The following is a 17,790-nucleotide window of genomic DNA, read 5'->3' on the forward strand; positions in this document are numbered from 1 at the left end:
CTTCTCTGTTTTCTTATAACTTTCTCTTTTTGTTCAATCCAGATTCTTGTCTTCTTTAGGATTCAAATAATTACCAGTATTGGATGGGTATGATTTTCCACTGCACATAGGAATGACTCTCTTCTTATATTTGTTGCCAACAGAATTAGCAGAGATCATCATTGGCCAAGATGGGTTCAAAAAAAAACCCAATTTGTTACTGCATTGAGAAACAAGAGCCCTTTTCGTCCTCTGGTGTTGTTACTTTTAATAAGTCATTTCCTGCAGTTCTCATAGCCTGGTGTCAGTAGTTATGGATGAGTCTTGGGGTGACTGGTGGTCGAAGAAAATTGGGAAATGTATTTCTTCTTCAAAAACTGATAGCATGGGTGATATTGTGTTTAATACCAGTCCCTGGTCCTGATAAAGTAATGTCATGTGGTTTGCTGAACCACTTCAGAGAGCAGCAAGCATTAACCCCATTTTATGGGCTCGGCCAAACACGATAGGGATATCAAAAACTGAAAGAACTGGGGATGCTGTAAGTCAGAAACAAAAACAGAAATTGTTGGAAAAGCTCAGCAGGTCTGGCTGCATATGTGGAGAGAAATCATAGTTAACGTTTTGGGTTGATAATTCTTCCTCAGAACTGGGATAGGGATATCCTTCCTTAAAGGCTATTAATGACAACCCATTAGCTCTGCTGATAATTTTTCACTGAATGCAAGCCTGCAGATGATCAGATTTATTGAATTAATTTCTCAGGTTACTTTGGTGGAATATGAATTACTATATTATACCCCTAACCTAAAGGAGAAAAGTAACAATGTGCTGCATTTTATCAGGTGAAAATCCAATACATAACATAGTACTGGCAATGTAAATTTAGTTGACTCTGAAGTCAGATTTTTAACTGAACAGATTGATGGTGTTCTCATTCTCTACCACCACATGGTTGTTTGCATGTTCAAGAATAATGATTCCCTGTCTTATCATGAAAGGTACCCAGTGAAGGACATGCAATCCAATGTGATATAAGAGGCAAGTCAAGTCTCTGCACTATTTTGCTTTTATACTGTTAATTTGAGTTTTGGTTCCTCTGATAACACATAACATGCTTGTATAGAACCCTTTTAGGGAACACTTTAACTAGCCGCTGACTGGCTTGTTCAAACTGAGTACTGAAGGGACATACAATTTAGCTGTAAAAGGCTCTGGGATATCTTGAAATCATGAAGGAACTTTATACAACTGTATTAAGCAGCACTGCGGCAGGGAAATTAAACCCTCAGCAGCTCTGAATTATGGCTCAGGAAGCCTATAATTTAGGAGTTAAAAGAACTTTAAGACTCAAAATCCCAATTGTAAAGAGAAAAGGACACCCACTACTTTGCCTTAGACTGTCCGGAACAGGAAGAAACAAGCTGCACCAAGAGATGAAACGGAAAAAGAGTTGAATTGTGCAGTAGTGCGACGTACAATAAATACAGACCTAATTAATCACTGTCAGAGTCTTCAGTACTTCCTTCGTCATCCCTCGTAGTTTTCCTTGTTTCTGCTTCACAATCATCTAACTCCTCAGTCTCCTATAAAGAAACAAATTCCGTGATGCATTCTCTATTTTTTCTATCAGCAGATAATAAAGAAAAGCAAGGTTTCCAAGGTAAATAAAGATCATAATTAATTAGATGATTATTTCGTTATTCATCCATCCTGGGTCAGTAGATATCTTGTACGAATCAGAAGATTGTCCCATTCCAGAGACTCTGAAGAAAAATTTAGGTAAACACTCCACAGTGTCATCATTTGGATGAGATATTAAGCATCTTCCCGTTTAAGTGGATCTCATGAATTATTTTGAAGTATTATTGCTAGTTCCCTGTTCATATTTATCATTTATTCACGATTATTGAAAACAAACTGCTAATCATGTTGTTGTTGTGGGGTTTTATAGATTGGCTTTCATGTTGTATACGTTACAATAGTGACTACACTTCAGAAGTTCTTCATTAGTTGCACAGGACTATTTCTGAAATTATGAAAGGCACTAGGTAAATGCAAGTGTTTCCTTTCTACTGTTCAGGTTGCAATCTTCACTGACACGAGTTCACATCAGTCAGATAGACAAAAGATCAAGGCAGTTGTTTCCCTAGCCTCCAGCTATTGGACATTGGCTCACTGTGCAACGAAAATGCAGGCAAGTTTCCAGCACAGCCTTGTGGCAGCATACAGGGGTGGAAACGTAGGCTGACTGCTAGTCTCAGGGTCTTCTGGTTGTTGATGGAAATCAATAGCCACAAAAGATCCAAATCATATAAAGAGAATCCAAGCAACTTTGGTCTTCTCATTTCAACACCTTCTGCATGTGGGCATCATACAGACACCATTTCAGGGAACAGAAATGGGGAGCTGAGGAGTATGACTGCAGCTGTAATGTAGGGCATTATAAGACCACATCTGGAGTATTGGGTACATTTTTAGTCTTTTTTTGATAAAGAATATAATTACATTAGAAACAGTTTCCATGACTTATTCCTGGAGTGCAAGTCACTCCAGATGTGGTTCTTATGAAGAAAGGTTGAATAGGTTATGCCTATATCTACTGGAGCTTAGAAGAATGAGAGATGATCTTATTGAAACACAAGTTCTTGAGAGCACTTGATAGTGTTGGTATCAAGAGATTTCCTCTTGTTAAGGAGACGAGAGTTAGGGGACTCAGTTTAAGAGTTGATGTCTTGCTTTTAGGATGAAGATGAGGAGAAATTTTTACTCTTTGAGACTTGTTGGTACGTGGAATCCTCTTCCACAGACAGCAGTTCAAAACCAGCAGTGGAATCCAACTAAGGCTGAGTTGGATTGTTGATGGAGAAAAGGGTCGAGGATTTTGGGGGTCAGATAGCAAAGTTCTTGAGACCACAACCAAACGAAGCAGCAAGTTCAAAAGGCCAAATGGCTCCTATTTCCAATCAATATCCCCTTTCATCTATCAGCCCTGCAGTTAAGGTGAAATCCTAGATATTCTCAGGTGACATAAAAGAGACAGAGAACCAATCTTAAAGTTCTTCATGCATTGTTTTCCTGACTGTTCTGTGGAATATGCATCATGTGATTGTCCCTTCCCCTCTTATTGGAAATACATCCTCCACACTTTCCATTCATACCAATCTCTAAGGCATTCCGTTGTTAAGAGGAAGGGTGGTGGCTTGGGGCCACCCAGGGAATATGACCTACCTACTTTAACAGCGGCACAGTGGCCCAGTGATTAGCACTGATGTTTCAGTGTCAGGAACCTGGGTTCAATTCCAACCTTGGGTGACTGACTGTGTGGAGTTAGCATGTTCTCCCCGTGGCTGTGGGGGATTTCGATCAGGTGCTCCAGGTCCCTCCCACAGTCCAAGGGTGTGCAGGTTAGATGGGTTGGCCATGATAAATTGTCCAAGGATGTGCAGGGAAGATTATTAACCATAGGAAATTCAGGATTACAGAGATAGGGTAGGATGCTTCTTGGAGGGTTGACCCAGACCCTATGGGCTGAATAGTCTCTTCCTGCACTGTAAGGAATGCATGATTCTGCATACATTTCAGAAAAGAACCATACGTACTGTAGAAAATTGTAGACACGAGCCTTTATCATTTTACTCTCTCATGGGATAAGAGTGAAACTAGTGTCAGTATCCATACTCTCCCCTGGCTGAAAGCAATTAAAATAGTGACTGGGATTAACAGCACCAATAGTAGGGTCTAGATTAGAGTGGTGCTGGAAAAGCACAGCAGGTCAGGCAGCATCCAAGGAGCAGGAAAATCGACGTTTCAGGCAAAAGCCCTTCGTCACCAATAGTAGTATGGCTTAGAATTTCACTACAGGGTAACATCTGCAGAGCAACTGATGGAAGTTAACTTTTAGCATTATTCCAAATAAAAGCAGGTCATCAAAATGATTTATTCTCTTATTTAAAAGCAACATCTAAATTTTTATAAGTAGCTCCCTGTTACCTATTGGAAGCCACTGACCGAATTACTGTCTGACAGCCATATGCAAGTACAATTTGGTGTAATGTCTTCTCCGCATCTGATGATTCAACATTTGCTGTCAATCACACAGCTATTATATCAACATGGGACCAACCTCCAAATTCCTCAAGCTTATTTCCACCAAACTGCTGACTATCCAACCTCCCTCCCTGGTCCTCATGTCAGTTGATAACGTTAACAGTTTTTTTTCCCTTCAGGTCCTATCCCTCCCAAACTATGACATCACCTTTTCTTCAAAAAAACAACTGGTCATCCCACTCTCCTTGCAAATTGCTAGCCCAGCTCCAACATCCTGCAAATCTGCAACCACCATTCCTAGAACACCCTCTCTGAATCCCTCTGATAAGCATTGTGCCCTTGTCTCAGTACTGAAATAACTCTCTCCAAAGTCTGAGGCATCACCCTTCACCCTTCCCGACCTATCTGTTAAGCTGTGGTGTGTTTGACCACATCTCTCTATCGTTGTCTGGCTAAGTGAGAGTTAACTCCCCCAAATTCATTCATATCTACCCAATCATCACCTGAATGGTTTCTCCTTTGCTCGCTAACAAACACCAATTCCCAAGTCAAGCAATACCACAATTTAAAAATTCTTATCCTGATTTTACTGATAGCACTGATAGGTGGGTGGCACGGTGGCACAGTGGTTAGCACTGCTGCCTCACAAGCGCCAGAGACCCGGGTTCAATTCCCGACTCAGGTGACTGACTGTGTGGAGTTTGCACATTCTCCCCGTGTCTGCGTGGGTTTCCTCCGGGCGCTCCAGTTTCCTCCCACAGTCCAAAGATGTGCAGGTCAGGTGAATTGGTCATGCTAAACTGTCCGTAGAGTTAGGTAAAAGGGGTAAATGTAGGGGTATGGGAGGGTTGCGCTTCGGCGGGTCGGTGTGGACTTGTTGGGCCGAAGGGCCTGTTTCCACACTGTAAGCAATCTAATCTAATCACTAAGATACATGTGTGCATCCAATTTTGGGTTCTTGATCATCCCCATTTTAATTCATCTACCTCTGGTGGTCATGCCTTCAGGTGCCTCAGCCCTAAGCTCTGAACTTCACTCCCTAAATCTCTGCTTCTCTCCTCCTTTCAGAAATTCTTCAACTCTGCCTCTTCAACCAAATTTTGTACCATCTGCCTTATTAGTGGCTTATATAACAAGGAGTCAAATTTCACATTGAGCATGGCTTTGAAGCACAATAGTACATTTTATTATATTAAAGGTGTTATATAGATGTAAGCTGTTGTTGCAGTGGCATGTTTTTTATCCAGTCACAGGAAGATATTTCACTATCACCGATACCACTCCAGAGTTTACCTCTTCTGTATCATCTTCAGGTAGCTCTGATTCTTCATCACCCCCACTCTCTTGTTGGGATGTCTGGGACATGATCTCCTCTCCCTGTGTGACAAATAGACAAATAAGTAAAATGCTAAAGTATTCACTATGTTCCAGCATAGAATGACCAGAAACTAAAGTGGACCAACCATATACAAACTGGGTACAAGTGCGAGACAAAGGCTAGGAATTCAGTGGTAACCAAATCACCTTCTGATGTCTCAAAGCCTGTCTACCATCTATAAGGCAAAAGTCAGGAGTGTGATGGAATGCTCTCCATTTGCCTAGTGCGACTAGAACAAAACTCAAGAAGCTTGATACCATGCAGGATGAAACAGGCAGCTTGATTAGCACCATATCTACCACCATAAATATTCACTTCTGTCATCATTGACACAGGATGGCTGTAGTGTCGACCACCCACAAACTGCACTGCCAGCAACTTACTAAGGTCCCATTGACAGCAGTTTCCAGACATGGAATCTCTTCTACTTAGAAGGATAAGGGTAGCAGGCATATGGGAACACCAAAATCTGCAAGTTCCCAATCAAGTAACACCCCAACCTAATTTTGAACTATATTGTTGCTTTTTCATGACCACATCCTGTGAAAGAATAAAAAAAAACACTTTACACTGAAATATTGCTCGACATAAAAGATGCACACAAGTTCTATCAGATAGTCAGAGATAACTTTCAAGTCACCAGAACATGGACAAAAGCATCACAGAGTAACATCAGTTACTCTGAATTCCATTTCTGAAGCACTTTATGAATTCACATTATGATTTCACCTTCACGTACCACCATCCCCACGTCATCTAACATCAGGCAGTCACTATATGCTTTAGCTTGCTTTATTAAAGTGTTAACTTCACAATATTGATAAATAACATTGACTACCAAAATGAAGTTAATTTAACGTGCAACTTAACTGTGCACTACGCAGTTGACAAATTTGGGTGGGGTTTAGCAGATTAGTAGGGAATGACAGGTGTTCATTATATATACTATCAAGATTGCAAAGAAGATGAGATAGAGAGAAATTAGTGATTAGGAAATACCATCCAAATTATGTGTGGTGTTGCATTGTTGAGTGAGGGATACATGTTGGCCAAGAACTGAGGGCACTTTCTCATTCCTTTTCAAAGATGTTGTGGCATCTTTTATAATCACCTTAATGGGCAGATCAGGCCTTTGGTCTTAACTATGCCACTTCCAATAATGCAGCACTCCCTCAGTATCGCAGTGGAATGACAGACTTGAACTTGCTGCTTAATTCTGCATCATGGAACTTGAACCCAAGCCAGAAACAGCCAGTTGCCAACTGATCTGCAACTGACATGAGGATGCTGGATTTCAATACAATAAGGAAGGATGACAGAATGTGTAGGAGGTAATAGTTATGGCTTAGGGAAGAACTAGCTGCCCAAACCTCAAACTTTTCAGAGCTATAAAAAATGGTAACAAAGAGCAACAGAATTAAACTCTTAAACATATAGCAATTCAAAATACAGAAATCTACATTTCTACTGACCTGCAGGTCTCTGTTTTTGAGGTTTCCCAGCCAGAATGCCTCTTGGCACTTGTTGATAGTCAACATTGCTTTTACGCGATACACAAATAATTCCAACAACTTCTTCAGTGGTGGTACATGATTGGTCAGATTTGTATCCTGACTGAGCTGCAAATCAAGTCAGAAGGGTGAGATAAAAGATACTTAGTTAACAGTAAAGCCTAGAAATCCACGCACTTCTGAGTGCTAGTACAGAGAGAAGGTTCAAAATGCACTAACAAGATCTGGATGTAGGTTTGCTCGCTGAGCTAGAAGATTCGTTTTCAGAAGTTTCGTCCCCATACTAGGTAACATCTTCAGTGAGCTTCCAGATGAAGCACTGGTGGTGTAGCTTGCTTTCTATTTATATGTTAGCGTCTTCTTGGGTTTCCTGAACCTTCAGTTCAGCAAACAGACCTACATCCAGAACCTCAACCTGAGCTACAAATTTTCTCAAAACTCGCTAACACTAACAAGCTATAACTAAGTAATATTTTTCATTAATATAAAAGAGTAGATAGTCTATAACCTGCCAATGCATATCTTCCTCCATCTTTTGGGGGAATCTCTATTACAAGATACACTTCTGTTTTTGAGTACGAACTGCACATTAGCATAGCTCTTCTTATCCATTATTTTGAGGTGGATTCCATCCCAAACAGACAGCCAGTTAAATTACAGATTCCAAACAGATCGGATTTTCTGATAAACATTACTTTATTATCAAGAGAACATGATTTAAAAACAGCTCTCACATTAAAATAAAGCAATGTGGAAAATCCATAGCTAATGTGACCACAATTCGCTCACAACTCACTCACTGTAATATTGAGATTTCTTGGCACTGCAGCCATCTGAAATGGGGATATACAATGTTTAGTCTGCTAGAACATATACATTTTATTTTATACAGGAATAAAAATGTTTTTTGTTTGTTATTATGCAATGCCAACTATGTTAATACTAACGATGTGTATTACCCTATGTTTAAAATATCCCTAATGCAGAGATAAAGGGCAGTTCTACCACTATCAAGATATCTTTTTCCATAACTTTCTTATTTTTATCAGTAAATGAGCTCTCAGATCCTCTTACCTTGTAGTAATGAGGAAACCAATCTGATCAAGGTTGCATAAAGATTGTAGCTCGGGTGCTGGTTGTCGTAGTTGTGGGTAGGTTCGCCAAGCTGGGAAGTTGATTTGCAGACATTTCATCCCCTATCGCTCCTGTGAACCAAACTACTAGACCTGTGCTTGACGACACACTTCACATTCAACAACCAAATATATGAACAGATCAATGGAACATCTATGGGCTCAATCATCTCTGGGTTCATAGCAGAAGCAGTGATGCAAAGACTGGAACAAACAGCCCTCCCATAAATCCGACCCAAACTCTGGATCAGATATGTGGATGACATTTTTGTTATTATTAAGAGAACAGAAATCGAGAACACACACTGGATTATCAATACCATGCTCACAGGGATCAGATTTACAAGAGAGGAGGAAACCAACAAGCAACTCCCATTCCTGGATGTGATGGTAGAAGGAACACAGAGTGGTGAATGCACCATAAAAATGTACAGAAAAGCCACACGTGGAACAGATCTTGAACTACAACAGCAACCACCTGAACATACACAAAAGAAGCTGCCTTAGGACCCAGTTCAAAAAGTGCAATACTCCCAACCTACAAAGAGAAGAAGAATACTTCTACAGGGTCTTCACCAAGAATGGATATCCCCGCAACTTCATCTGCAGATGCCTAACAGACAAACTATGCGACGAGGACATGTCACGACCTAACTCACTACCCATGTTACCTTCTTTAAAAAGAAATCTCGGAACTGACAGCCAGACTTCTCTAACCACTCAGATTCACAACAGCCTGTAAAATGACAGCCATGCTCAGACAACAACTCACTTGAATGAAAGACCCTATACTCATCATATGCAAGACAAACATAATTTACAAGATTTCATGCAAAGACTGCACACAACACTAAAGAGGACAAACAGACAACTAGCAATCCGCATCCATGAACACCAATTTCCTCTAAATGTCAAGATCAGCTGTCCTTAGTAGCCACACACACAGATGACAAGGACCACAAATTCGATTGGGACAACACGACAAGCTAAAGCCAGAGAATTTCTAAGAGCATGACACTCATCCACAGACTCCATCAACAAACACATAGAACCTTGACCCGATATACCAGCAACTACAGCAAATAACTCGAACCGGCAACCGGAAGTAGTAGGAATGGATCCAAACAGATTCCGGAACACACAGTCCAGCAGTGTTTCACAGGCTCCAAAGCACTGAGGATGTCACCTAAACTGGAGATGAAATGTCTGCAAATCAACTTCCCAGTTCAGCGAACATATCCACAACTACAAAACTAATCTGAGTTACAAGAATTGTAAACTTAACAGTAATTACATCATAATCATTAGATATCCATGCATTAGAAAAGCTTGATGATGTGAACTCTCTTCAAACTCCAACAATTCTGTGTGTTAGTCATACCTTGGTATGTCCACACATGTGGTGTAATTGACGAGTACTCAGCTGTAGCGTCTTCAGCAAACTCTGAACATCCTCCTTTAAGAAAAAAATAGAATAGTCTCAGTCAACAAACTGAGAAGCAGTTATAATGTAAATTAAGCAAGAGCACACAATGTGAACTTGTAACATCATTCACTTCCCTCCAACTACAGTAAAGCTCTTGCATCAAATCAAAATACACAGCAAAAGTTATTGTGGTCTAAAAGTAAGGAGGGTTTTTAACAGCAGCACAATGAAACAACACAGTCACTTCAGCTAACTTTGTGTACACAGCTGAAATTTTGTTCAGAGTCAGGAGCCCAGACTTTTACAAATTGGTATTTCCACTAATCTGAATGGAAGAGTGTGTCCTGTATAGTCTACTTTCCATTCCGGAGTGGGCAAGTTTTCAACCATGTTCCATGGAAAAAAATCAGGGGCAGCTGAGTGCAGAGGAGCTGTATGAAAAGATGCTCCCCACCAGGGAAATGAACAGGTCTCCAGGCTTCAACCTGCCCAACATATGCCCCATCCATGTCAACCCGGACAACCTCATGCTCCATATCCATGTCTAAGAGCCCCTCAGATCCTTCATGCCAATCAAGCATTTTCACCTCCCTTCTAAGGCACATCATAGCCCTTATCAACTTGGTGTCAACTCGTGTTAACCCATGTTTCCACATTTTGCCATTTTCTCTGGATGCCAACTTACCTTGTATGCACAAAGACAAACCTTGGGACACATGCTGTAGTGAAAAAAATACAAAGTGCTAAATCTATATTGATGAACGCACTATTCCATCTGAGAATGTTTATGGTGCAGAAGGCAGCCATTCGGCCAATCATGTCTGCACTAGCTCTTCAAAAAGAGAATCATTACTGAGTACCAGTTTCCTATTTGGGCCCAATCCCTTGCTTATGCCGGAAATGTCGACTCTCCTGCTCCTCAGATGCTGCCTGACTGGCTGTGCTTTTCTAGGAGCACACTCTTCAACTCTGATCTCCAGCATCTGCAGTCCTCACTTTCTCCCAATACCCTTGCATACTATTTCTCTCCGAATAATCATCCAATGCCCTCTTGGATGTTTTGATTGAACCTGTCCCCACCATATTTCCAAGCAATGCATTCCATAACCTAACTACTCTGGGTGGAAGAAAAATGTTTCTCACATCACCCTTACTTCTTTTGCAAATCACTTTAACTGTATACCTTTTCCTCCTTCTTCCTTTAATGAATGGGAACAGATTTTCCCTACCTCTATATCCCACCCACTCATGATTTTGAAAACCTCTATTAAATCCATTCAGCTTCCTTCTCTGCAAGGAGAACAGTTGAAGGCAATTGCACTTTAAAATGTTCAGCTTGCTTTGCAAACTACTGACATATAATTTTCTCACATTCCATCCTCAACAAAAGTACTGGATGCCTGTTTTAGGTGCAAGACCTCTGGAATTAGTGGTCCAGAGACATTTTAGCTAGGTTGCAGACCCTCACTGTCAATACAAAAATTCAGGCCATAGTTCTCCATTTCAGATGGGTGGTATAAAAGAGGCATTTCAGACAGAGTAAGAGTATCTGCAAAATGTCGCTCCAAGCAGACTTTTACAGAGTAACTTCAGCTCTGAAGGATCACCGGACTAAAACATTAAACTGTGCTTTCTCTCCACAGATGCTGTTACACCGAACGAATTTCTCCAACAATTTCTGTTTTGGTTTCAGATTTCCAGCATCTGCAGTGCTTTGTTTGAAACTAGATACTGAATAGCATCAGCCAACAGCTGGGAGTATATTTATTGCCGCGCTTCTAGCTGAGGGAATGGTAGATGATAATGGAGGCTGAATAATAATAAAGTAGAAAGGTGTGATTAAACTATACATTTTCTAAAGTCACATTTTAAATGTAATTTAGAGATAATTATCAATATCTAAAGGACCACAGAATTTCTATTTTGTCTGATTTTCAGCATATATGCATCAAAGCTGCATACACTAAGTCCAGGTTCAATCAGCAGCATTTCTATAATTTCGCTCTCAAAATGTAACTATAAACCTTGCTTTAATCGTAGAACTCTCACATGAAAGCCAAAATTATTCTGGGTTAATATTTCACTCCAGAAATCTGTGTCCACAATGGGGCCTGAAATGTCTGTAGTTCTGAAGACACATTGCATAGTTTGAGGTTCCCTCTTTCAGACAATGGATCAAACAGAGGTCATACTTGCTTTCTTAGTCCTGAGGGCATGTTCATGTTTTTGAGATATAATAAGGTATTAAATGCCTTCTTGGGTGGACATGAAAAGTCCTCTCATACTATTTTGAGAAGGAAAATGGGTCTTGTTTGGGCTAATATTTATCCTTTAATCAATATCACCAAAGCAGCTTATTTGGTCAATATTTTTGTTGTTTGCAGGAGCATGCTTTGTGAAATGTGGTTGTCATGCTTCCAATAGTATAACAATAACTACATTTCAAAAATACTTAATTGGCTATAAAGCACTTTGAGATGTCCTGAGATCACATGAGACTGTGCATAATTTCCTTGTTCCTACCTCATTTTTCTTTTAAACTCCTTCAGCAGCTAACTGATCAGTTGCAGATTTGCATTAATTTCCATTTCTGCTCATGGTCACTTCTGACCCATTTCAAAACTAGATTATTATTAAATTAGATTATTATTAAACCATCTGAACTAATTGGCTAGAGGGTAGCTATGTTCTCAATTTCATTTTATTTTCTATTAAACTTGCACTTTTTTACTGGAAATTCATACCCTGTGTTTCTTGAAGGTGTAGTCGAGAAGTGGCATGCCTTGTTTAAGAAACGACTCAATGAAAAGACGTCCACGCTGCATCACAAAAATATAACCATGCATTAGTCTAAAATACTGTAGCAAACCCATCTTTGTACAACTAACTGCTATTAAAACAAAACCAATAGCTTAACTGATGTTATTTATGGCAATTTGCATTCCAGTATACAATGCTAAAGGTAGTAATTAGAAAAACATTGCAATTTCATAATTCCCACAATAAAATTCTTGGTCACACACAATGAGGATTAGGCAACAATTATAGGCTAGACATTATTCCCCTTTAGGCTAAGGGAGGCGGGTGATGTCATAGAAAAATTGAACAATCATTGCATTCTACTTTCTTATGCCTTTTTAAAAAAGGTTAACACTAGTACTGAGACATTACAGAACACTGTTTCAGAAAGCCTAATTTGCCTGATGGTAAGATTAAGGTATGCCACTTTCAGTGTTTATTACAAAGTTACAGAATTGATCTTCTGGAAGAAGAGGTTCAAGTGGGAATTTTTCACCTATCAGGATGGCCCTTGTAAAGTAACAATTATTGAAAATGTGAAGCTTCACGCATAACAGGGATGGAGAGAGAAGAAACAATAAAGGCATTATTATTGCTAATTTAAATTGATAACGATAAATAATGATTTCTTAAGTGTTTCATTAAATAAAGAGAAATATTTTAGCCATTTTTAATATCTTATTTTCAGCAAAATTACTGACAGCATTGTGAGCTTTAGGAAGAGATTAAAATCACAGACACCAAATTATAGTTCTGTGAACTGAAGAATATCCCCCTCCTGTGAATTTTATTGATTACGAGAACAGTCACAGACATTTCAACATCACAGATACTAAGCTTGTTGACACAACAATACATTACAAGCAATCTGTGATTTGCAAACGAGTTCTGTTCTGGAGTCCATTCGCAAGTCAATTTGTACACAAGTCAGATCACTTTCCAGGACAATAGAAAGTAGCTCTTCGAAGTACGGGAAATGTTTGTATGTCAGGTCTTTAAAATTAAATCTTGTATCAGATCAGATTCGTAAGTCAGACATTCATAAATCAGGGACCCCCCCGTGGGAATTTTAAGTAAAGGTTTGCATTTTTCTATGATTTGGAGATGCCGGTGTTGGACTGGGGTGTACAATGTTAAAAATCACATAACACCAGGTTATAGTCCAACAGGTTTAATTGGAAGCACTAGCTTTTGGAGCACTGCTCCATCAGGTGGTTGTGGAGTACACAATTTTAAGGCACTGAATTAATAGCAAAAGTTTACAATGTGATGTAACTGGAATTATACATTGAAAAATACCTTGCTTGTTTGTTAAGTCTCTCACATGTTAGAATGACCATGTTAGTTTCACTTCTTTCTCAGGTTAACTGTTAACAATTGGTGTCAGTCCAGATAATATGTCGAAGGTATTAGCCCCCTGTGTGCTGTAGTCTATGCCATAACATTTAGACTGATTTTAATCTAAAAAAATGAGTTAACAGAGTCTTATATGGATTCATGCAGTTTTTGAGCAAAGTAGAATGTAACTCTGCAAGTACAAATTCATCCCACAAACGTACGTGTGCGTGTCTGGGGTGGGGGATGGTGAGTGTCTGTGACAGTGTGTGTGTGCGCGTGCGCGTGCGCACAGGGGTCTGTGTGTTTATGTGTATATAGTGCAATGGTGGTCATCTACAATGTGACATGAACCCAAGGTCCCAGTTGAGGCCCTCCCTATGGGTACCAAACGTAGCTATAAGCCTCTGCTCGGCCACTTTTCGCTGCTGTCTGTCCCGAAGCCCGCCTTGGAGGATGGTGACCCAAAGGTCCGAGGTCGAATGTCCTGGACCACTGAAGTGTTCTCCAACTGGGAGGGAACGCTCCTGTGTGCTGATTGTTGTGCGGTGCCCATTCATCCATTGCTGTAGCCTCTGCTCGGTTTCACCAATGTACCATGCCTCAAGGCATCCTTGCCTGCAGCATATGCGAGAGACAACGTTGGCTGAGTCGCATGAGTACCTGTCAAGTACATGATGGGAGGTGTCCCCACACGTAATGGCAGTATCTATGTCCACACACCGCCACTTCTTGCAGCACCTACCATGACAGGGTTGTATGGAGTTGTCCTGAAAGCCGGACAGTTTGCAACGAAAAATGATCTGTTTGAGTTTCGTGGTTGTTTGAAGGTGAGCAGTGATGGTGTGGGGAAGGGTTTGGTGAGGTGCTCATCCTCTTTGATAATGTTGCAGGCCACGAAGAACATGGCGTAGTTTTTCAGCTCCTGGGAAGTACTGAACAACGAAGGGTGCCCTGTTGGTTGCAGCACGTGTCTGTCTCCTGAGGAGGTCATTACAGTGTGGCACGTCAGAACTGGCGGTCGATGAGTTGAGCGTCGCACCCCATTCTTATGAAGGCATCCTTGAGTACTACCAGGTACCCGTCATGTCCCTCCTCATCTGAACAGATCCGGTGTATACATAGGGCTTGTCCATGGGGGATGGCTGTTTTAATATGTTTTGGGTGGAAGCTGGAGAAGTGTAGCATTGTGAGATTGTTTCAAGGTGCCAGCAGTGATCCCAACAAGCCCACTGATGAATTGGAACAGTCATCACAGAGATCCGTAGAGAAGCGACCAAAGAAGGAGTCAACTTGGACCGCACCAGAAGGATGCTGCCTTGGGCTTGAGATGTATGCTCAAACCGTCAGAAAATATATAAATGCCAGGTTCATTAGCCATACCCACAAGGTACAACAAAACATCACCAGTTCACAAAGCAACGCCATCAATGCTCTCAAAACCAATGACAACACTGTCATCAAATCAGCAGATAAAGGAGGAACCATTGTCATTCAGAATAGAACTGCAAGAAAGTGTACCGACAACTGAATACCCAGGCAACTACTGGCTGATCCGACCAAAGAGCACACTCGTGAACTAAACACATTGATCAGGACTTTGGATCCAGTCCTTCAGAGTTCCCTAAACGCCCTCATCCCACGTACTTCTCATGTAGGCGAATTCTACTGCCTTCCAAAGTTACACAAAGCCAATACATCAGGACATCCCATTGTATCAGGCAATGGGACCCTGTCTGAGAACCTCTCTGGCTATGTCGAAGTCATCTTGAAACCCATTGTACAGGGGATCCCCAGCTTCTGTCACCACACGACGGATTTCTTATAGAAACTCAGCACCCACGGACCAATCAAATTGGGAACATTCTTCGTCACAATGGACATTTCCGCACTCTACACAAGCATCCCCCAAAATGACGACATCGCTGCAACAGCCTCAGTACTGAACACCAACAACTGCCAATCTCCAAACACCATCCTACAACTCATCCACTTTATCCTCGGTCACAACATCTTCACCTTTGACAACCAGTTCTTCATCCAGACACATGAAACAGCCATGGGGACCAAATTTGCATCCCAATATGCCAACATTCTCATGCACATTTTAAAGACTTCTTCTATACCCAGGACCTCCAACAAACATTGTTCACAAGGTACATTGATGATATTTTCTTCCTCTGGACCCATGGCGAGGAATCACTGATAAAATTACAGAGTGATATCAACAAGTATCATTCCACCAAACTCACCATGGACTACTCTCTACTATCAGTCTCATTCTTGGACTCATGCATTTCCATCAAGGATGGACACCTCTGCACCACAGTCAACCGCAAACCCACAGACAACCTCACAATGCTACACTTCTCCAGCTTCCACCCAAGACATATTAAAAGAACCATTCTCTATGGGCAAGCCCTACACATACACCGGATCTGTTCTTATGAGGAGAAACGTGACGGGCACCTGGAAGTACTCAAAGATGCACTCATAAAAATGGGGTACAATGCTCAACTCATTGACTGCCAGTTCTGATGTGCCACAGCAAGGAACCGTCAAGACCTCCTCAGGAGACAGACATGTGCTGCAACCGACAGGGCACACTTCATTGTCCAGTACTTCCCAGGAGCTGAAAAACTACGCCATGTTCTTCGCGGCCTGCAACACATTATCAATGAGGATGAGCACCTTGCCAAACCCTTCCCCACACCACCACTGCTCACCTTTAAACCACCACCAAAACTCAAATAGATCATTGTTCGTTGTAAACTGCCCGGCTTTCAGGACAACTCCATTCAACCCTGTCACGGTAGGTGCTGCAAGACATGTCAGAGTGTGGACATAGATATCACCATTACGCTTAGGGACATCTCCCACCATGTACGTGGCAGGTACTCATGTGACTCAGCCAACATTGTCTATCTCATACGCTGCAGGCAAGGATGCCCTGCGGCATGGCACATTTGTGAAACCGAGCAGAGGCTACAGCAATAGATGAATGGGCACCATACAACATCAACACATAGGAGCGTTTCCTCCCAGTTGGGGAACACTTCAACAGTCCAGGACATTCGACCTCAGACCTTCGGGTGACCATCCTCCAAGGTGGACTTCGGGACAGGCAGCAGCGAAATGTGGCCGAGCAGAGACGGATAGCTAAGTTTGGAACCCATAGGGAGGGTTTCAACCGGGACCTTGGGTTCATGTCACACTCTAGGTGACCACCATTGCACTACACACACACACACACTCTCTGTCACAGACTTAGGCCCCTTTAAGAACACACACACATTCTCTGTCACAGACACTCACAACCCCCACCCCAGACACACATACACATATACATTTGTGGGGTGAATTTGTACTTGCAGGGTTACATTGTATTTTGCTCAAAGACTGCATGAATTCATGTAACGCTCTGTTAACTCATTTTCTAGATTAAAATTAGTCTAAACACTATGGCACAGACAACAGCACACAGGGGGCTAACACCTTCAACATATTATCTCGGCTGGCACCAATTGTTAAAGTTAACCTGAGAATGTAACTTTGAAATAACCTTTTGTCATTTACGTATGAAAGAAATGAAACTAACATGGCCATTCTAACAGATGACAGACTTAACAAACAATCAAGGTATTTTTCAATGCATAATTCCAGTTACATCACACTGCAAACATTTGCTCTAAATTCTGAGTTTTACAACTGTGTACTCCACAACCACCTGATGAAGGAGCAGTGTTCCGAAAGCTAGTGCTTCCAATTAAACCTGTTGGACTATAACCTGGTGTTGTGTGATTTTTAACTTTGCATTTATCTAGTAATTTTCATGATTTGCAAAGTGCCTTAGAGCCAATGAAGAACTTTTGAAACGCAGGTCACTGTTGTAGGAAACTCAAAAGTCAGAATATACTTAGCAAAGTCCCACAACTGCCACCAGACAAAGACCAGATTAAGTTTTAGTGGTATTGCTTGACAAATATTGTCAACTTGAGCAGAGAGGCCCCCTGCTACTCTAAGTGCTATGGGACTGATTTCTCCCACCCAGGTAGGCAGAATAGCTTCCATTTATTATCTTACCCAAGGTTGGCAGCTACAACAGTACTGAACTCTACAAGAGTATCAGCCAAGATTTTATGCTTTATTCTCTGTGTCAGATTTAAATCCCCAACCTCT

At 41.2% G+C, this 17,790-nt stretch overlaps 1 protein-coding gene across 3 annotated transcripts in view; it reads right to left on the reverse strand.

Annotated features, from left to right (window-relative positions):
* fancd2 (FA complementation group D2) overlaps positions 1-17,790 on the reverse strand; it is a 103,438-nt gene that overhangs the window by 1,874 nt on the left and 83,774 nt on the right. For all 3 annotated transcript variants that reach the window (XM_060835367.1, XM_060835368.1, XM_060835370.1), the window contains 5 exons: positions 12,222-12,296; positions 9,433-9,507; positions 6,880-7,026; positions 5,323-5,406; positions 1,472-1,565 (listed from right to left, as the gene is read on the reverse strand). In XM_060835367.1, the coding sequence (XP_060691350.1) occupies positions 1,476-1,565; positions 5,323-5,406; positions 6,880-7,026; positions 9,433-9,507; positions 12,222-12,296 (471 nt within the window). In that variant the 3' untranslated portion in view covers positions 1,472-1,475. The remainder of the gene's footprint in view (positions 1-1,471; positions 1,566-5,322; positions 5,407-6,879; positions 7,027-9,432; positions 9,508-12,221; positions 12,297-17,790) is intronic.

The sequence above is a fragment of the Hemiscyllium ocellatum genome, chromosome 14 (assembly GCF_020745735.1).
Source record: "Hemiscyllium ocellatum isolate sHemOce1 chromosome 14, sHemOce1.pat.X.cur, whole genome shotgun sequence".
Lineage (NCBI taxonomy): Eukaryota > Metazoa > Chordata > Chondrichthyes > Orectolobiformes > Hemiscylliidae > Hemiscyllium > Hemiscyllium ocellatum.